This window comes from Neodiprion lecontei, chromosome 7 (genome assembly GCF_021901455.1).
Source record: "Neodiprion lecontei isolate iyNeoLeco1 chromosome 7, iyNeoLeco1.1, whole genome shotgun sequence".
In the NCBI taxonomy this organism is placed as follows: domain Eukaryota; kingdom Metazoa; phylum Arthropoda; class Insecta; order Hymenoptera; family Diprionidae; genus Neodiprion; species Neodiprion lecontei.
This window is the reverse complement of record NC_060266.1, coordinates 1,364,067-1,385,804: the sequence shown is the minus strand read 5'-3', so window position 1 is coordinate 1,385,804 and position 21,738 is coordinate 1,364,067. Positions and strand designations below refer to the sequence as shown.

At 41.0% G+C, this 21,738-nt stretch overlaps 1 protein-coding gene and 1 long non-coding RNA gene across 5 annotated transcripts; one reads left to right on the top strand and one right to left on the bottom strand.

Annotated features, from left to right (window-relative positions):
• The first annotated feature begins 278 nt into the window (after nt 1–278).
• On the top strand, nt 279–5,346 carry LOC107220606 (eukaryotic translation initiation factor 3 subunit B). 4 transcript variants are annotated; one of them, XR_006905313.1, is made up of 13 exons: nt 279–473; nt 913–1,108; nt 1,258–1,570; nt 1,653–2,009; nt 2,163–2,305; nt 2,435–2,570; nt 2,670–2,865; nt 3,066–3,246; nt 3,526–3,766; nt 3,905–4,013; nt 4,119–4,213; nt 4,665–4,787; nt 4,852–5,346. XR_006905313.1 is itself a non-coding variant. In XM_046745235.1 (12 exons), exons 1-11 carry the CDS (start codon nt 338–340, stop codon nt 4,211–4,213), a joined length of 2,103 nt encoding a protein of 700 aa, XP_046601191.1. In that variant the 5' UTR covers nt 279–337; the 3' UTR covers nt 4,665–5,346. The 4 variants fall into 4 exon arrangements, 2 of the variants coding, with proteins under 2 accessions (XP_046601191.1, XP_015514753.1); XR_006905312.1 differs by having other exon boundaries at nt 4,836–5,346; XM_046745235.1 differs by having other exon boundaries at nt 4,665–5,346.
• Nucleotides 5,347–16,376: 11,030 nt separating this feature from the next.
• LOC124295405 lies at nt 16,377–17,568 on the bottom strand. The gene is made up of 2 exons (XR_006905361.1): nt 17,502–17,568; nt 16,377–17,440 (listed from the first exon to the last, which is right to left on the bottom strand). It is a non-coding gene; the product is annotated as an uncharacterized LOC124295405 (long non-coding RNA).
• Between the last annotated feature and the right edge of the window lie 4,170 nt (nt 17,569–21,738).

Sequence of the window (21,738 nt, the reverse complement as noted above, 5' to 3'; positions counted from 1 at the left end):
AAGTAGAATTTTTTGTGACGAATGTACAGAAAGTCAAATAAACTCCGCTTTAGCATTGTAACTGATAAGACAGAAAATTATGTTAAATATCAACGTTGATGTGGATCACAAAATGTAATAGAAATTGCCTATCTACAGGCTGGTTGATTCTATTGGGTGGATAAAGCAGACGACTCGAAGGTGTTAGCAAAAGCATCGAGTTGAATCGCTTCATTCGATATATCGCATGTGCGCAGTTGAGTTGCGATAGATCGAATCAGTCAGACGGAAGCGTTGATATACGTCTTCTGCGGCCACTTTCAGACGCTTCAGTTTGCTTTAGTAAGAGGTTTCCAAGATGGCAAAGAAACGGGAGGCGGATAAAACGCCGCATAACGATGATCCAGGTAAAAACGACGATGAGAATATCAACGGGGATAACGAGCCAAACTTCAGCGATCCCGAGGGATTCGTCGACGATGTAACCGACGAAGGTATTTCTACTCTTACATTTCACATGCGCGTCACTCGTGTCATCCCTATCACCCCTCGGGGCTCGGTCACGGCATGGCATAGGTAGCATGGCGTGGCACGAAAGTTATCACATATGCACACCGTCTCCTAAATCTAACCATCCCGTCTCGGGATCTCGACAATCTTCCGTACAGTCTCAATAGCTTTTTCAATTTATTCGCCGGTTTTAGCATTTTAACCTCCGAACTTTGGCGTGATATTTTTCCTTTATACGTGACACGGTTCAACTCTGTACTTGAGCGTCAATTAACCTTCCAAATTTTGTATTGGCACCCATTCAAGATACCATTTTGCATTCATAACAGTCTCTGAATATTACTCGACACCAATCTCCGATTCGCCTTTTAATTCTAAATCGGGTCTGCTATATTTCTATTAATCTTTTATTCCTTTTCCTAGAACTACTTGGCGAGCTCATTAGGCAGAAACCGTCTGAGACCGATGGGGTTGAAGCTGTCATTGTCGTCGACGGTGTTCCGCAAGTTGGACCCGAGCGTTTAGAAAAACTCCAAATGGTGATCAGCAAGCTGTTTGAAAAGTTTGGAGACATTGTCAACCAGTGGTATCCCAAGAACGAAGATGGCTTGACCAAAGGGTAAAGATCATAAGACCATAAATTTTAATTCAACAATGCTAACCTAGCAGAAAAACAGAAACAACTTGTCACTTGTTTTGTAATTATTAGTACGAAGCTTCAATTTTTCACTACTTTGGTTGTTTTGTTAATTAACACTGGTATCACAGGTACATATTCTTGGAATACAAAAGTCCGGTGAACGCATTAGCTGCTGTCAAGTCGACAAACAATTACAAGCTCGACAAGATGCACACATTTAAGGTGAATTTGTTCACGGATTTCAAAAAGTTTGAGGATACACCGGATGAGTGGGAACCGCCAAAGCCCCAGCCGTATACATCGAGTGGTGACCTTCACTACTATCTCCTTGATCCTGATGCGTACGACCAATTCTGCGTTCTCTCTGGCAATGGAATGGCGGTTTGTGTTCAGATATGGCAAAATTCTGCACCTGAACCGACGCTGCTGGAAGACCGACCGGTAACAGTTTTTCACAGTTTGACTAGATTAATGTGCAAGTCGAAATAAACATGGTGTATTCCCCTTTTCTAAACCTTTTCAGCGATGGACAGATACATACGTCAAGTGGTCTCCATTGGGCACGTACATAGCTACTTTCCACAAGCCAGGAGTCGCGTTGTGGGGTGGTCCGAAGTTCGAGCAGACGGCAAAGTTTGGTCAACGCGGAGTTGAGTGCGTTGACTTTTCACCTTGCGAACGTTATCTTGTCTCATATTCACCCAGGGCTGAGAGCAGCGTTGATCAGAAGCGGCTTGTTGTCTGGGATATTCTCTCCGGTCAAGAAAAACGGGATTTTAATCCTGACGGGTCCTCGGTGTGGCCCATTTTCCGCTGGTCACACGACGACAAATATCTCGCTCGCATGGGCGAAGATGTACTCAGCATCTACGAAACTCCTGTAAGTTTTTTTTCTACTATTTTTTTTTTTTTTTTTTATCCTTTTGCATACCAATGTTAGATTTTTTTTCATCAGATGGTCAATTTTGTTTCGTGCGGATGTTCAACTATGGTCTATTCGCTTTTAAGCATTTGCATTTATTCGATTTTTTAGTCATTTCGACTACTCAACAAAAAGAGCATCAAGATACCAGGAATCAGAGACTTCAGCTGGTCGCCCACTGATAATGTTCTAGCCTACTGGGTGCCGGAAGATAAAGATGTCCCAGCCAGAGTCACACTTTTGGAAATTCCCAGGTACAGCACAGAGTTCATAGTCAGAATTGAAATGCTGCTTCCATTTGTTGGTTAACAACCAAAGAACTTATGTTTTGTTCCTATACCGATTCGCGGAGTTCATGAGTGTTTCTCTTTTTCCCGTTACAGCCGCAACGAAATTCGTAACAAAAATCTATTCAATGTCGCCGACTGTAAAATTCACTGGCAAAAATGTGGTGACTACCTCTGTGTCAAGGTGGATCGTTTTGCGAAGAGGAAAGAAAAAACTGAACAAAAATACACTGTAAGTATCGCAAGTAGTAAAAGCTCGTTCAACTCCTCCCAGTTGCCTAAATTATAGTATAGCATCGGTATTTAATTTCTCCATTTGATTTATTTTCAGGGAATGTCGTACAACTTTGAGATATTCCACATGCGAGAGAAGCAGATACCGGTTGATAGCGTTGAAATGAAGGAACCGATTCACGCATTCGCCTGGGAACCAGTGGGTAGCAAATTCGCTATCATTCACGGTGAAATACCCAGCGTAAACGTCAGCTTCTATGGAGTACGCCCTGGACTGCATCCTGATCTTCTCAGTAAGCTTTTCAATCCAGTTTCAATATTTCAGAAAAGTAATTATATCCAACTAAATAAGACGAAAAAGTGTGTTGTACATCTCTGAAGATATGTATATCAGTTCATAGAACAAACATGTGTTCTTCAGTCTTGTAATGACTTTTACTGATGTCTTAGAATTAAAAGGCAAAGTTTTTAATTTTTTCTAACTCTTGTTTAGAGAAACTCGAGAAGAAGGCGTGCAATCACCTGTTCTGGTCTCCTGCTGGCCAGTTCATTGTACTTGCTGGTCTTACCACCATGGCTGGTGCCTTGGAGTTTATTGATACCAACGATTTTACTATAATGAACACCACTGATCACTACCAGACCTCTGACGTTGAGTGGGATCCTACCGGACGGTATTTAGCTTCGTTTATTCTTTATCATTCTTTTTATTTATTCTCTCGTTATGTATTTAATGCGGGCTTCGTTTTCGTTACATGTTATTTAGTAGAATTCTTATTATTATTATTATTCGTATCACTGTTAAATCAAAGATCTTTTACTGATTGTGAAGTTTACTTCAATCTCTTTACTTTGGCAAAATTTAGTTTTAAAGTAAGCTTAGAAATGAAGCATAGAACTAAAAGGACGTGACTAAATGACCCCAATCAAAAATGAAATACGGCTGCTTTTAGATACGTTGTGACTGGAGTGTCGAGCTGGAAGACAAGCGTCGACAACGGATATTGGATTTGGTCGTTCCAAGGTCGTATTTTGAAGAGAGTTAATTTGACTGCGTTCAATCAGCTTCTATGGCGTCCAAGGCCAGCGACGCTTTTGACCGCCAAGCAAATCAAGGAAATTCAAAAAAATCTGAAGAAGTATTCGGCACAATTCGAAAGCAAAGATCGCATGAGACTAACTCGCGCCTCGAAGGTAATATTTTCCTATTCCGATACGGAATATTTGTGATCAAATAGTGACTTTACATTTATTCGTATAGTTCTTTTTTTCTATTGTGACATTTAAAAACTACCCATATCCTTGAAATGATTTCTACCTTTCTTTTTCCAGGAATTGATCGAAAAGCGTTGTACACTGATGAAAGAATTCGAAGAATATCGATCAAAACGTATCGAAGAATGGAACAGCCAAAAGAAGCGTCGCCTTGAACTACGCAACAGTATGTATTACCGTAGTCAAAAGTAAAGATGGAAAATAATTTATATTGATCTGCTAGTATTTTCCTATATTGAATGACGTATTAATTTCGTGTTTTTCCTTCTAGATATCGACACGGATGAGCTGGACTCAGATACGAAGAATGTTGAGGAGGAATCGATCGAGTTTTTCATCAAAGAAGAGACATTCGTCATCGACTAAGAAAGTATCCTAAGAATTGAAATAATTTGGTCTTGCCAGACTTGGAAACCTCTGTGTAAGACCGTTAAATTGTTGGATTTCATGGTGTATTGTACCTACTAACTCTGGAACGGAGGTGAACCACGCTGCAAGTGGCATCATTTCCATTATAAAGCATCATTGATGGTCTTTAACTATTATAGCAATTGCGTAGAATTTGTATTTTATTATTTCTGTATCATCGTGTCATTTTTCCTCGATGATTTTACACCACGTAAAGAACGCGGCAAACGTAGTACAATCAAATTCTATCACATACCTTATAGAATAGTCTGTAATACTTGTAACTGCTACAATGATTGTCACACTGTCCATTTTTTTTAAGTCACACAGACTATTTTTATTTATCTAATAATACCCTTTCGGAAAGCCATTTGAAATCGAACATTGTTTTATGAATACTTTTCTATAGAGTATCGTCGAAGACGAAGTAAGGGAATCATCACGACGAGGAATCTGTGACTGCGTCAAAACTGAAACCCCATTCCTTTCCTCACAGCTCACACTTGCGAATCAGCGGAATTGCCTTCGGAAGGTAGGTTTAGTTTATTTATTTATAGTAGGTTAATTATATTTAAAAAAGACTGGTTTTTGTGCAGATGCTCTTGCCGGCAGTTTGGTTGTTGAAAAAATACGCGTCATGCATTTAATCTGGGGTTTTTATATTTCATCAATTGTTGGTTTTCCACTGTGTATAGAATTCTGCAGATGATTTTTCAAAACAGAAATCATATATTTGTTCTTTTTCTTCTTGGCATAATATCCATTCTGTTCAAATTATTATCAACTTTACTATTATAACAAGCATCGGTTGCTATTATATGGAACGGGAATCTTCGAAAAGCAATAACATACAGAAAGAGTCATAAAGACGAAAATGTGTAAAGTTATGTTCTTACTATATATCTACATATATGCTAACGAATGTATTAATTATTATGCATAATGTATAGTTTGGAGGTACATAAGTTGAGAAAAAGGTCTTGATTTTAAAGTTTATGTATTATATATTATGTTATAGCTCAATGATCCTTAGATCTCTATGTATTATACAATCATAAGAATAATGATGAAAATAAAAAAGGAAAATAATAGCCTTCTAGTGTATTTGCTTAGTCCAAAGGGAAGCGCCTAATTATAGGCAACCAAACTTACATGTACGCGACACGGCCATCAGGCGTAAGGCGTGCCTTCGATCAGGCTCCTCGGCTCAGATGTTCTCCTAATACCAGGAGTAATTTTTCGCTGCTATTTCTCCGATCTAATTGAACCAAGTGGGAGCGCCTAATCATAGGCAACCAGAACGGTACGTATGTGACACGGGCTTTCAAGCATAAGGCGCGCCTTCGATCAAGCTCCTCGGCTCAGATGTTCTCCTGATACCAGGAGTAATTTTTGGCTGCAATTTCTCCGAGTTGCTTAGTCCAAGTGGTAGCGCCTAATCATTGGCAACCACGTTTATACGTATGCGACACGGGCTTTCAGGAATAAGGCGTGCCTTTGATCAAGCTCCTCGGCTGAGATGTTCTCCTAATACCAGGAGTAATTTTTCGCTGCAATTTCTCCGAGTTGCTTAGTCCAAGTGGTAGCGCCTAATCATAGGCAACCACGCTTATACGTATGCGACACGGGCTTTCAGGAATAAGGCGTGCCTTTGATCAAGCTCCTCGGCTCAGATGTTCTCCTAATACCAGGAGTAATTTTTCGCTGCAATTTCTCCGTGTTGCTCAGTTCAAGTGGAAGCGCCTAATCATAGGCAACCACGCTTATACGTATGCGACACGGGCTTTCAGGAATAAGGCGTGCCTTTGATCGAGCTCCTCGGCTCAGATGTTCTCCTAATACCAGGAGTGATTTTTCGCTGCAATTTCTCCGAGTTGCTTAGTCCAAGTGGAAATTAATTTTTATGCATAAGAAATGAGAGAGTATATTTTGAGCTAAAATTTATTTCATTTTTACTATACATATATTATATGTATAATAGGGTGTTTCAAAATAAAAAAATTTACGATTTTCCAACGAGCCACACCCGAAATAGTTTAGGTAGAAACAAAAATTCTGGCGAAAGATGAGCATTGTCGGTTGATTTTTAATCCTTTTTTCCTTTTTATCGAATTTATGATGGACAATTGTTAGTAATTTTTTTTCGTGTTAAACACTTCTTCATCTGAGCTATCCATAATGAGTAATCAAAAAGTAGTGGCAAATATGCATGATTATTTATTGTGTGCCCATGACGACTGAGACAAATCGTGGTCATCAGATAATTGATAAATATCTCTTTTTCGTAGAAACAGTATCGGCGGGTGGTCACGCGACTATAGTGGGCGCATCTCACGGTAACTGCGCCGCGGTCCGCCGCGGTGCAGTGGGTTTCAGCCTTAACTTTTGAAATGTCCTACCATTTCCGAACACCTGCAACCATCCTATTTACCTATATTACTAGATTAGCTATTATATGAAAAGAGAAGAATTATTCACTTCGAAATGGGATTCTATTCGACGCGCGCTCGATGTATTCCATAACATTAGTATTCCTAATTATTTCAACAACATTTCATTTGCTCTCTCGATCTTGAATTTTCGTAGGCATATAACCAAAACGCTGTTCTAGCTAGTCGAGAGTGAAGTATCTACGTTGGGTAGAGAAGCAAAATTGTTTTTCGAAAAGTATTCGGATGGAAAAAAATTCAGAGTAACTGTAATACATCACGGATGCGCTAATTTTGAACGAGATGAAATGGATGCTTCGTATATGAGATAGTATTTAACGCTGCGTAATGATTTAAAGACCTAAAAAGGTGATAGGAAGAGAAAGAACGAAGCTTCTTAACACTTCGAGTGTATTTTAACACACATTTGAAAGATACGAGCAAAATTTTTCATCATCCAACTGTCGCAGAACGGCAGCGTTATCGGCTGACCCGTTAAGTAAAGGATATATCTTCAGTCAACGGCTGACCATCGAAGGGCCTGGCCGCTTGAGTCTGGAATCGGCAGGACAGATAAGGTGTGTATTTCTTGTATGAAATGTGAACACTAGAATCATTATACATCATATCATATCATCATACATCATACATCATACATCGTACATCATACATCATACATCATACATCATACATCATCATACCTAGTATTACAGTTCGAAACCAAAGTTTGAATTTTCGGATGTTCGGAAAGTGACGTCACCAATCTAAAATCGGCTAGCCGAGTTCCTCAGTCTGGTAACAACCGCGCAGTAGAGCGGACGGTTGATAGTCGCGCTCCGCAAACTTCGAGTACCGGGTTCTCAACCTCCCGGATCCCGCGCTTCGGGTCCGCTACGTATTTCGAGTACCGGGTTTTCAACCTCCCGGATCCCGCGCTTCGGGTCCGCTACGCGGTGAAACTCGACTTCCAGGATAAGCGCTCCGTGGTTCCTGGTTCATGTTTACAATAAATTATTTCAATTCGTTTTTCACGCAAGCTGAAATTCAGTAGCTGTCAGTCCGCTAATAAAATTTCTCGACTTCCAGGATGAGCGCTCCGTGGTTCCTGGTTCACGTTTACAATAAATTATTTCAATTCGTTTTTCGCGCAAGCTGAAATTCAGTAGCTGTCAGTCCGCTAATAAAATTTCTCGACTTCCAGGATAAGCGCTCCGTGGTTCCTGGTTCACGTTTACAATAAATTATTTCAATTCGTTTTTCGCGCAAGCTGAAATTCAGTAGCTGTCGGTGCGCTAATAAAATTTCTCGACTTCCAGGATAAGCGCTCCGTGGTTCCTGGTTCACGTTTACAATAAATTATTTCAATTCGTTTTTCGCGCAAGCTGAAATTCAGTAGCTGTCAGTCCGCTAATAAAATTTCTCGACTTCCAGGATAAGCGCTCCGTGGTTCCTGGTTCACGTTTACAATAAATTATTTCAATTCGTTTTTCGCGCAAGCTGAAATTCAGTAGCTGTCGGTGCGCTAATAAAATTTCTCGACTTCCAGGATAAGCGCTCCGTGGTTCCTGGTTCACGTTTACAATAAATTATTTCAATTCGTTTTTCGCGCAAGCTGAAATTCAGTAGCTGTCGGTGCGCTAATAAAATTTCTCGACTTCCAGGATAAGCGCTCCGTGGTACCTGGTTCACGTTTACAATGAATTATTTCAATTCGTTTTTCGCGCAAGCTGAAATTCAGTAGCTGTCAGTCCGCTAATAAAATTTCTCGACTTCCAGGATAAGCGCTCCGTGGTTCCTGGTTCACGTTTACAATAAATTATTTCAATTCGTTTTTCGCGCAAGCTGAAATTCAGTAGCTGTCGGTGCGCTAATAAAATTTCTCGACTTCCAGGATAAGCGCTCCGTGGTTCCTGGTTCACGTTTACAATAAATTATTTCAATTCGTTTTTCGCGCAAGCTGAAATTCAGTAGCTGTCGGTCCGCTAATAAAATTTCTCGACTTCCAGGATAAGCGCTCCGTGGTTCCTGGTTCACGTTTACAATAAATTATTTCAATTCGTTTTTCGCGCAAGCTGAAATTCAGTAGCTGTCGGTGCGCTAATAAAATTTCTCGACTTCCAGGATAAGCGCTCCGTGGTTCCTGGTTCACGTTTACAATAAATTATTTCAATTCGTTTTTCGCGCACGCCCAAATTCAGTAGCTGTCGGTGCGCTAATAAAATTTCTCGACTTCCAGGATGAGCGCTCCGTGGTTCCTGGTTCACGTTTACAATAAATTATTTCAATTCGTTTTTCGCGCAAGCTGAAATTCAGTAGCTGTCAGTCCGCTAATAAAATTTCTCGACTTCCAGGATAAGCGCTCCGTGGTTCCTGGTTCACGTTTACAATAAATTATTTCAATTCGTTTTTCGCGCAAGCTGAAATTCAGTAGCTGTCAGTCCGCTAATAAAATTTCTCGACTTCCAGGATAAGCGCTCCGTGGTTCCTGGTTCACGTTTACAATAAATTATTTCAATTCGTTTTTCGCGCAAGCTGAAATTCAGTAGCTGTCAGTCCGCTAATAAAATTTCTCGACTTCCAGGATAAGCGCTCCGTGGTTCCTGGTTCACGTTTACAATAAATTATTTCAATTCGTCTTTCGCGCACGCCCAAATTCAGTAGCTGTCGGTGCGCTAATAAAATTTCTACAACTTTACAATCTTCTCATAATCTTTTTGGTAAAATATGTCGTTAAGAAAATTATATCAAACCTTACACATTATTTTTGATTTGTTCTCACGCTGAAAATATTTATTAGTATTCGAGGTATAACTCGAGGTGGTTGGCGGTTTTCGTTGGAGGTAGTTAGGGGTGGTTGCGGGTAATCTCGGTGATTCAGGAGGAGGGGGACGAGGATTTGTGCTCGGTGAGTAAAACACTTTTATAATATTTCATGGCAATTGTAATTATATTTTATCTGAAATTTTTCAAACTTCTCATGTTTACATTGAATTATTTCAATTCATTTTTTGCGCAAGCACAATTTCAGTAGCTATGAATAAGCTTATACAATTTATTATATTATTAATTAATTGATTAATATTCCTATAATATTTAATGGCAATTGTAATTATATTTCATCTGGAATATTACAAACTTGTCACGTTCACAATAAATTATTTCAATTCATTTTTCGTGCTAGCACATATCTAGTAGCTATGAATAATCTTATACAATTTATTATATTATCAATTAATTATTTAATCAATAACTCAATTATATTAATCCTTACACAAAATTTTCGATGTGTTCTTATACTGAAAATATTTATTACTATTCAAGGTATAACCTGAGGTGGTTGAAGGTGGTCGGAGGTGGACGAGGAGGAGGACGAGGAGGGCGAGGATTTGTGCTGGGTGAGTAAAACACTTTTATAATATTTGATGGCAATTGTAATTATATTTCATCTGAAATATTACAAACTTGTCACGTTTACATTAAATTATTTCAATTCATTTTTCGTGCAAGCACATAATCAGTAGCTATGAATAATCTTATACAATTTATTATATTATTGATTAATTAATTCATATTCTTATAATATTTGATGGCAATTGTAATTATATTTCATCTGAAATATTACAAACTTGTCACGTTTACAATAAATTATTTCAATTCATTTTTCGTGCAAGCACATATTCAGTAGCTATGAATAATCTTATACAATTTATTACATTATTAATCAATTGATTAATTACATTAATCCTTACACAATATTTTTGATATGTTCCCATACTAAAAATATTCATTGCTATTCCAGGTATTACCCCAGGTGGTCGGAGCCGGACGAGGAGGAGGACCAGGTGGACGAGGAGCAGGCGGGGTGGGTCGTGGGAGAGGACCTCTCCTCTCCTCAGAGGAGGGGAGGGGGAGGGGCAGGGAAGGGCGAGGTGGGCGGGGAGGGGGAAGGGACGGGAGGGAAAGGGAAGGGATGGGGCGGGGCGGGGGAGGGGGAGGGGGAGGGGGAGGGAGGGGGAGGGGGGAGGGGGAGGGGGAGGGAGAGGGCGGGAGGGTGGGAGGGAGGGAGGGAGGGAGGGAGGGCGGGCGGGCGGGCGGGCGGGAGGGAGAGAGTGGAGGACGGATGTCGATGCAAGCCCGTTAGAGTTAATAGAGCAGTACCGCCCCCCTACACGCCCGCCCGCCCTCCCTCCCTCCCTCCCGCCCTCCCGCCCTCCCGCCCTCCCCCTTCCCCCCCCCCCCCCCCCCCCCCCCCCACCTCCCCCTCCCCCACCCCGCCCCATCCCTTCCCTTCCCTTCCCTTCCCTTCCCTTCCCTTCCCTTCCCCTCCCTTCCCCTCCCGTCCCTTCCCCCTCCCTCCCTCCCTCCCACCCTCCCGCCCTCTCCCTCCCCCTCCCCCTCCCCCCTCCCCCTCCCTCCCCCTCCCCCCTCCCCCTCCCCCGCCCCGCCCCATCCCTTCCCTTTCCCTCCCGTCCCTTCCCCCTCCCCGCCCACCTCGCCCTTCCCTGCCCCTCCCCCTCCCCTCCTCTGAGGAGAGGAGAGGTCCTCTCCCACGACCCACCCCGCCTGCTCCTCGTCCACCTGGTCCTCCTCCTCGTCCGGCTCCGACCACCTGGGGTAATACCTGGAATAGCAATGAATATTTTTAGTATGGGAACATATCAAAAATATTGTGTAAGGATTAATGTAATTAATCAATTGATTAATAATGTAATAAATTGTATAAGATTATTCATAGCTACTGAATATGTGCTTGCACGAAAAATGAATTGAAATAATTTATTGTAAACGTGACAAGTTTGTAATATTTCAGATGAAATATAATTACAATTGCCATCAAATATTATAAGAATATGAATTAATTAATCAATAATATAATAAATTGTATAAGATTATTCATAGCTACTGATTATGTGCTTGCACGAAAAATGAATTGAAATAATTTATTGTAAACGTGACAAGTTTGTAATATTTCAGATGAAATATAATTACAATTGCCATCAAATATTATAAGAATATGAATTAATTAATCAATAATATAATAAATTGTATAAGATTATTCATAGCTACTGATTATGTGCTTGCACGAAAAATGAATTGAAATAATTTAATGTAAACGTGACAAGTTTGTAATATTTCAGATGAAATATAATTACAATTGCCATCAAATATTATAAAAGTGTTTTACTCACCCAGCACAAATCCTCGCCCTCCTCGTCCTCCTCCTCGTCCACCTCCGACCACCTTCAACCACCTCAGGTTATACCTTGAATAGTAATAAATATTTTCAGTATAAGAACACATCGAAAATTTTGTGTAAGGATTAATATAATTGAGTTATTGATTAAATAATTAATTGATAATATAATAAATTGTATAAGATTATTCATAGCTACTAGATATGTGCTAGCACGAAAAATGAATTGAAATAATTTATTGTGAACGTGACAAGTTTGTAATATTCCAGATGAAATATAATTACAATTGCCATTAAATATTATAGGAATATTAATCAATTAATTAATAATATAATAAATTGTATAAGCTTATTCATAGCTACTGAAATTGTGCTTGCGCAAAAAATGAATTGAAATAATTCAATGTAAACATGAGAAGTTTGAAAAATTTCAGATAAAATATAATTACAATTGCCATGAAATATTATAAAAGTGTTTTACTCACCGAGCACAAATCCTCGTCCCCCTCCTCCTGAATCACCGAGATTACCCGCAACCACCCCTAACTACCTCCAACGAAAACCGCCAACCACCTCGAGTTATACCTCGAATACTAATAAATATTTTCAGCGTGAGAACAAATCAAAAATAATGTGTAAGGTTTGATATAATTTTCTTAACGACATATTTTACCAAAAAGATTATGAGAAGATTGTAAAGTTGTAGAAATTTTATTAGCGCACCGACAGCTACTGAATTTGGGCGTGCGCGAAAGACGAATTGAAATAATTTATTGTAAACGTGAACCAGGAACCACGGAGCGCTTATCCTGGAAGTCGAGAAATTTTATTAGCGGACTGACAGCTACTGAATTTCAGCTTGCGCGAAAAACGAATTGAAATAATTTATTGTAAACGTGAACCAGGAACCACGGAGCGCTTATCCTGGAAGTCGAGAAATTTTATTAGCGGACTGACAGCTACTGAATTTCAGCTTGCGCGAAAAACGAATTGAAATAATTTATTGTAAACGTGAACCAGGAACCACGGAGCGCTTATCCTGGAAGTCGAGAAATTTTATTAGCGGACTGACAGCTACTGAATTTCAGCTTGCGCGAAAAACGAATTGAAATAATTTATTGTAAACGTGAACCAGGAACCACGGAGCGCTCATCCTGGAAGTCGAGAAATTTTATTAGCGCACCGACAGCTACTGAATTTGGGCGTGCGCGAAAAACGAATTGAAATAATTTATTGTAAACGTGAACCAGGAACCACGGAGCGCTTATCCTGGAAGTCGAGAAATTTTATTAGCGCACCGACAGCTACTGAATTTCAGCTTGCGCGAAAAACGAATTGAAATAATTTATTGTAAACGTGAACCAGGAACCACGGAGCGCTTATCCTGGAAGTCGAGAAATTTTATTAGCGGACCGACAGCTACTGAATTTCAGCTTGCGCGAAAAACGAATTGAAATAATTTATTGTAAACGTGAACCAGGAACCACGGAGCGCTTATCCTGGAAGTCGAGAAATTTTATTAGCGCACCGACAGCTACTGAATTTCAGCTTGCGCGAAAAACGAATTGAAATAATTTATTGTAAACGTGAACCAGGAACCACGGAGCGCTTATCCTGGAAGTCGAGAAATTTTATTAGCGGACTGACAGCTACTGAATTTCAGCTTGCGCGAAAAACGAATTGAAATAATTCATTGTAAACGTGAACCAGGTACCACGGAGCGCTTATCCTGGAAGTCGAGAAATTTTATTAGCGCACCGACAGCTACTGAATTTCAGCTTGCGCGAAAAACGAATTGAAATAATTTATTGTAAACGTGAACCAGGAACCACGGAGCGCTTATCCTGGAAGTCGAGAAATTTTATTAGCGCACCGACAGCTACTGAATTTCAGCTTGCGCGAAAAACGAATTGAAATAATTTATTGTAAACGTGAACCAGGAACCACGGAGCGCTTATCCTGGAAGTCGAGAAATTTTATTAGCGGACTGACAGCTACTGAATTTCAGCTTGCGCGAAAAACGAATTGAAATAATTTATTGTAAACGTGAACCAGGAACCACGGAGCGCTCATCCTGGAAGTCGAGAAATTTTATTAGCGGACTGACAGCTACTGAATTTCAGCTTGCGTGAAAAACGAATTGAAATAATTTATTGTAAACATGAACCAGGAACCACGGAGCGCTTATCCTGGAAGTCGAGTTTCACCGCGTAGCGGACCCGAAGCGCGGGATCCGGGAGGTTGAAAACCCGGTACTCGAAATACGTAGCGGACCCGAAGCGCGGGATCCGGGAGGTTGAGAACCCGGTACTCGAAGTTTGCGGAGCGCGACTATCAACCGTCCGCTCTACTGCGCGGTTGTTACCAGACTGAGGAACTCGGCTAGCCGATTTTAGATTGGTGACGTCACTTTCCGAACATCCGAAAATTCAAACTTTGGTTTCGAACTGTAATACTAGGTATGATGATGTATGATGTATGATGTATGATGTATGATGTACGATGTATGATGTATGATGTATGATGATATGATATGATGTATAATGATTCTAGTGTTCACATTTCATACAAGAAATACACACCTTATCTGTCCTGCCGATTCCAGACTCAAGCGGCCAGGCCCTTCGATGGTCAGCCGTTGACTGAAGATATATCCTTTACTTAACGGGTCAGCCGATAACGCTGCCGTTCTGCGACAGTTGGATGATGAAAAATTTTGCTCGTATCTTTCAAATGTGTGTTAAAATACACTCGAAGTGTTAAGAAGCTTCGTTCTTTCTCTTCCTATCACCTTTTTAGGTCTTTAAATCATTACGCAGCGTTAAATACTATCTCATATACGAAGCATCCATTTCATCTCGTTCAAAATTAGCGCATCCGTGATGTATTACAGTTACTCTGAATTTTTTTCCATCCGAATACTTTTCGAAAAACAATTTTGCTTCTCTACCCAACGTAGATACTTCACTCTCGACTAGCTAGAACAGCGTTTTGGTTATATGCCTACGAAAATTCAAGATCGAGAGAGCAAATGAAATGTTGTTGAAATAATTAGGAATACTAATGTTATGGAATACATCGAGCGCGCGTCGAATAGAATCCCATTTCGAAGTGAATAATTCTTCTCTTTTCATATAATAGCTAATCTAGTAATATAGGTAAATAGGATGGTTGCAGGTGTTCGGAAATGGTAGGACATTTCAAAAGTTAAGGCTGAAACCCACTGCACCGCGGCGGACCGCGGCGCAGTTACCGTGAGATGCGCCCACTATAGTCGCGTGACCACCCGCCGATACTGTTTCTACGAAAAAGAGATATTTATCAATTATCTGATGACCACGATTTGTCTCAGTCGTCATGGGCACACAATAAATAATCATGCATATTTGCCACTACTTTTTGATTACTCATTATGGATAGCTCAGATGAAGAAGTGTTTAACACGAAAAAAAATTACTAACAATTGTCCATCATAAATTCGATAAAAAGGAAAAAAGGATTAAAAATCAACCGACAATGCTCATCTTTCGCCAGAATTTTTGTTTCTACCTAAACTATTTCGGGTGTGGCTCGTTGGAAAATCGTAAATTTTTTTATTTTGAAACACCCTATTATACATATAATATATGTATAGTAAAAATGAAATAAATTTTAGCTCAAAATATACTCTCTCATTTCTTATGCATAAAAATTAATTTCCACTTGGACTAAGCAACTCGGAGAAATTGCAGCGAAAAATCACTCCTGGTATTAGGAGAACATCTGAGCCGAGGAGCTCGATCAAAGGCACGCCTTATTCCTGAAAGCCCGTGTCGCATACGTATAAGCGTGGTTGCCTATGATTAGGCGCTTCCACTTGAACTGAGCAACACGGAGAAATTGCAGCGAAAAATTACTCCTGGTATTAGGAGAACATCTGAGCCGAGGAGCTTGATCAAAGGCACGCCTTATTCCTGAAAGCCCGTGTCGCATACGTATAAGCGTGGTTGCCTATGATTAGGCGCTACCACTTGGACTAAGCAACTCGGAGAAATTGCAGCGAAAAATTACTCCTGGTATCAGGAGAACATCTGAGCCGAGGAGCTTGATCGAAGGCGCGCCTTATGCTTGAAAGCCCGTGTCACATACGTACCGTTCTGGTTGCCTATGATTAGGCGCTACCACTTGGACTAAGCAACTCGGAGAAATTGCAGCGAAAAATTACTCCTGGTATCAGGAGAACATCTGAGCCGAGGAGCTTGATCGAAGGCGCGCCTTATGCTTGAAAGCCCGTGTCACATACGTACCGTTCTGGTTGCCTATGATTAGGCGCTCCCACTTGGTTCAATTAGATCGGAGAAATAGCAGCGAAAAATTACTCCTGGTATTAGGAGAACATCTGAGCCGAGGAGCCTGATCGAAGGCACGCCTTACGCCTGATGGCCGTGTCGCGTACATGTAAGTTTGGTTGCCTGTAATTAGGCGCTTCCCTTTGGACTAAGCAAATACACTAGAAGGCTATTATTTTCCTTTTTTATTTTCATCATTATTCTTATGATTGTATAATACATAGAGATCTAAGGATCATTGAGCTATAACATAATATATAATACATAAACTTTAAAATCAAGACCTTTTTCTCAACTTATGTACCTCCAAACTATACATTATGCATAATAATGAATACATTCGTTAGCATATATGTAGATATATAGTAAGAACATAACTTTACACATTTTCGTCTTTATGACTCTTTCTGTATGTTATTGCTTTTCGAAGATTCCCGTTCCATATAATAGCAACCGATGCTTGTTATAATAGTAAAGTTGATAATAATTTGAACAGAATGGATATTATGCCAAGAAGAAAAAGAACAAATATGTGATTTCTGTTTTGAAAAATCATCTGCAGAATTCTATACACAGTGGAAAACCAACAATTGATGAAATATAAAAACCCCAGATTAAATGCATGACGCGTATTTTTTCAACAACCAAACTGCCGGCAAGAGCATCTGCACAAAAACCAGTCTTTTTTAAATATAATTATTACTGTTAATTAATTGTTCTTAATTTGCAATTGCACAATCATTTGTAGGTCAACGATTGTTTTCTCAAGCATTTCAAGCCACGATACATTGGTCAGCGAACAACGTATCTGACTAAAACAGCTGCTTGCGGTTGTCGTGGTTGTCGTAGTTGTTGTCGTCGTGCCGCAAACAGCGGTGGAAGATAAGGTCGTAATATTAGTTGCCACAGTCTTTGATTTAACCGAATCACCCGGCTTGTCCTCTTCGTCTATTCGCGACACGTTAGGACAACCTTCTTTGTCACCGCACTGATTTTTATCATCCACGTTAAGAACGAAGCCGGCTTTTTGTTCCTTCGTCGTCACATCATCGACCAACAAAAGAGTGGGTTTATCATCCTGCTCCTCTTCCTCACTCGAGCTCGACTTCCGCTTCTCAGACGGCGCTTCGAGCTCCGTCTGTCCGGCCTCTTTCGCCTTAGCCGCCCTCGTCCTAGCTAGAAGCGTGTCCAAAGCCGGCTGAGACTGCCGGGAGGTTTGAGCCTCGTGCCACTGCTGTAAACCAAAGCCAGAGCCCTCAGATCTCCGGTTAATATTATGAAAACGTTAAACTCACCGAACACAAATCCTTGTCCTCGTCGTCCACGTATTACTCATCGTCTTCCTCGTCCTCCTCCTCGTCCACCTCCGACCACCTCCAACCACCGCCAACCACCTCGGGTCATACCTTGAATAGTAATAAATGTTTTCAGTATAAGAACATATCAAAAATATTGTGTAAGGATAAGTATAATTAATTAATAATATAATAAATTTTATCAACGCATTTATAGCTACTGTGTATTTCTGGATAGTTTACTGTCATTCAGCAACAATAATCACTTTTTATTGTTTTAGCGGATATAAAGTAGGCGATGGAGTTCGAGCAGGGCAATTTCTATTTCTCGCGCAAATGTCAAGTGTTAAGAAAAGCGAAAAAAAAAACGCAATAAGCGTATGACAGTTCGCTGGTGTGTTGCCGCGCCGAGGTCGGTTCTCGTTGCTTAATGTCATGACGGTGATAGTGATGTCGTTTAAAACCAGTAAATTTCAATTTACATGGGATTACCAAATGTCGTTTATAATTGGAAGTCGATAAGAATTCTGTACGTCGCGGTATTGGTAATGAATACAGCCGGGCTGTTGATAGTGGTGATAATGATAGTGTCAGCGGTTCGACTCCGCCTTGGTTTTGGGGAGCATTTGGACCTCATAGAACCAGGCGAGGGCAATGTCTGGCCAGGAATAATCTTACTCACCGGTTTCATCTGCGCACCAATATACACTATCGGCGTTAGGCTTTGTCTCCATCTACGGTACATCCTCTCAGACACTTTACCCCGACTGAACAACGTCCTCTTCGTCCACTGCCTGCTGTGCCTAGCCTCGACGATACTGATAGCCGGATTAAACGCCGGTGCCGTAGTCCACATGGTCAACTTAAACACGGAGGCGAACAGCGAACACGGGATCATCGAAGCTATGAAACGATATGCCACCGAAATTGTGTCTAAGGTTCGCGTCGACACCGTTCAAATAAACTTCAGGTGCTGCGGCAGCAAGTCATTTAAGGACTGGTTTCTGATACCCTGGACGGAACGCAACCCGGAGACTAACGAAGCGAGAGATTAGTGGGTTTAAATTCATCATCACAGTTTTATCACAAGTCCTTGTCATTGTCATCGCGATTTTCATCTATATCAATTGGTACTGCACTCGTACGTCCATTTTCCGACACTACTACCTTCCGATAGTCACCCTCCTAATTCCCCATCAGCAACGGAAGCCTCCCGTTATCAACCGACGTTCCGTTCTCCTGTTGCGCGACAGATCTGCTGATCCCGTGCATCCACCAGAATATAATGAAACCCAGTGAGGTGTTCCAGTATCGCCCTGAGCACGGACTGACAATATCGACGAGTGGTTGCCACGACAAGGTGCTGAGTCACGCTCGTTACGTCGGTGGTCTGATCACGCTTGGTCTGGTCTTGATGGCCATTTACCAGGTAAGTGTGTCGGTGATAGGAATTTGCATCCAGAACCGGCCTTGTATTACTACTGACCGAGAAACACGGCGAATCAATCATCTTGCACCCCTTTCCGAAGATGGTGCTGGCGGTTTTGTCCCGACTATTGCAGACCGCGCACAGCAACGCCCTTTACATTGGTCCCAGAAGAAGCCATTACCTCGGCTGGATTCTAGGCAGCATGCCTAGTCCGGAGACTTACGAGCGTCTGGTTCACGGGTCCGCGGATGAAGCCGGATTCCCGATACTCGAAGAGACCGAGAAGAGCCTCTGCGACGAATACGAATCGCCGAAAACACCGGACCTCGTCGTTAGTACGGAAGGCCTGATCGAAGAGGATCAAAAGTCGTCGACGTGTAGCTGCAAGCAACCGGCTATTCCGACCCCGCCTCCGTCCCCCACGATCCGCGTGGTAGGCGTCAACTGTGCCATGCAGAAGTCGTTGCCGCAGAAAATCGTTCCCGCAGAGAAGAGACCAAGGCCCGATTTTATTATACCAAAGAAGATGAATAAGAAGAAAAAGAGGAAGAGGCCCGCGAGCTCCTCGAGCGCTATGGGACTGTCCAGGAACACGACCAGCAGCGATTGGAAGTTTAGAAAGATGCGAGGGTCCCCGGAGTGTCGGGTATCAGAATCGGGATTCGATAGGGAGGATGGAACAACGGACTCCTCATCCTCCTCTTCGGGGCAAAAATCGGCGTCACGGGACTCGATGGAAGAGGAGGACGAGATCCGGCTAAAGAAGTTCTGCCGCGAGCTGTCTACCGAGTACAAAATGAGCCCGTATTCTCAGCAGCGTCGGGACTTCAGCGAGCCGCGGTCCTGCAGGATAACGGACGACGGCAGATCCCTCAGGAGTCGCGTCTGCGCCCGATTCAACCCCTCCGACGCCTACGGCAGATTCAGAGGCACCGTTCAGGACACGATGATGCGAAGGACTGCGCACCACCCTCTGGAAACCCCGCCGCCGATCCCGATTTCCAGCGTGCAACGCCCGCTTCGAACCGCCGGGATTTCCCGGCCGACTCCCGGAAGCCGCCCGCCGATACCAACCTACGTCCCGAACCCCAGGCCCCCCGTAACCCGGATCTGCCCCCGGATTTCCGGCAGCAATCAGGCCTCTCGGAGAACCGTTAATTGTCCCCAGAATCCGCGTTTTCACGAAACCAGATTCAATAGCAGATTTTCGAACCTACAGGGCAACCCGAAACCCCCGAGATTCAACGGATGATGATCGCGCAGGTTTCACCCTTTTTTACTCTGAATTTTCAACCGTGAGATGCGGGAAAATTTTTCCCTTAACGCGCTTCATCCGCAAACTAATATCAACGAATTTATGTCTAGGCAGAATATAATATTTACATACCAATTGCGATACAATCTTAATAATTCTATTTATAATTTATTTTATGTTCATACGCTTTTCTTGCTTCTTTTAATCTTGCTAAGAATTCAAATATACTATAATATACATGTATATTGTATGTATGTATACGTGTAATATGGAATTTATATAAGAGCATTTTTGTAATTCAATGTAATACTATAACAATAATGTAATATTAATAATAATAATAATAATAATAATAATAATAATAATAATAATAGTACAACTATAAGCAATGTTTGCTGTCTTGATTAATTTTAGTTTTTACCTATCAACGCTTTCTTCATTATTACTTTGCTATGTACTAGTAAAAAGCGAAGCAGTGAAATTTATTCTTATATAATGAAATTCTATGTTTGCAATACTTTCTTCCACTTTGATATACACTTTTCATTTTCATCGCTCTAATTACTGTCATACATAGCGAATAAAGAATATACATATATATATATAAACTCGTATTTATGCGTTACGATTAATATTTGACGCTGTAATCGTATAATGTTAGTTACACAAATATATCGTCGATAAGATAGATACTCGTAAAGATGATTTCGCGAACGGAGCGAAAGGAACTAAAAAACCAATCCAACCGTTGATCCCAGCAAAATTTTTTCTGGTATTGACAAAACTTTTCACTTTACTATTATCTTTTTCAGTTCTTTCGCTGTTCAATATGTGCAGGTTAAGATGTATATACATGCATACATACATATATATATATATATACACATGTATATATGTATAATATTGTAAAAATGAATACGTTCGTTACATAATATATTTATTATTGCTTAGAGGTATTTATTATTGCGATAATTATACATAATATACAGAGAATCTTGTGTATACAGTATGCATAATATTATAACGTCAAGCCCCGTGCCACGTTAATTATCATCGTTAATTAATACCTCTCATCATTATTCCTTTTCGTTGCTCATTTTTACAAATCAATAATTATTACATCCAGATTCATCTTTTCTCTTTTCCGTTTATCAACAGCTGTATATATTAAATTTGCAAAGCATTGGAAAACGTGGCTCACAGGACTTGCGTGTAAGTTACGGAAGAGGGTGAGAGGCATACATATACGTATATATGAAACGAATTGCGAAAATTTTGCAAAAAATGGGAAACCTTGTGTACGGAAAGAAAAAGAACTTTCGACGTAGGGAAGATGACGAAATTTGTTTGCTTCGAGTTTCCTTCTTTTTCTTTCTCACTTGATTTATTTATTCTATTAATTTTTTTCTTTTTTTCGCTTCACCTCGACTCTCTCTAAAATTTATGTTCCTACGCCATGCATACACACACAGACAAATATGTATAGTCGAGAGACGAACGGATAGAGACAAGACGGACAGACAGACAGACAGACAGACAGACACAGAGATAGA

Bases quoted from the DNA above. Each gene is read 5' to 3' on its own strand.
- LOC107220606 (XM_046745235.1), top strand. From the start codon at position 338: ATGGCAAAGAAACGGGAGGCGGATAAAACGCCGCATAACGATGATCCA. The intron at 2,010-2,162 runs GTAAGTTTTTTT...TCGATTTTTTAG, and splicing joins TCAGCATCTACGAAACTCCT to TCATTTCGACTACTCAACAA. The intron at 3,247-3,525 runs GTATTTAGCTTC...GGCTGCTTTTAG, and splicing joins GAGTGGGATCCTACCGGACG to ATACGTTGTGACTGGAGTGT.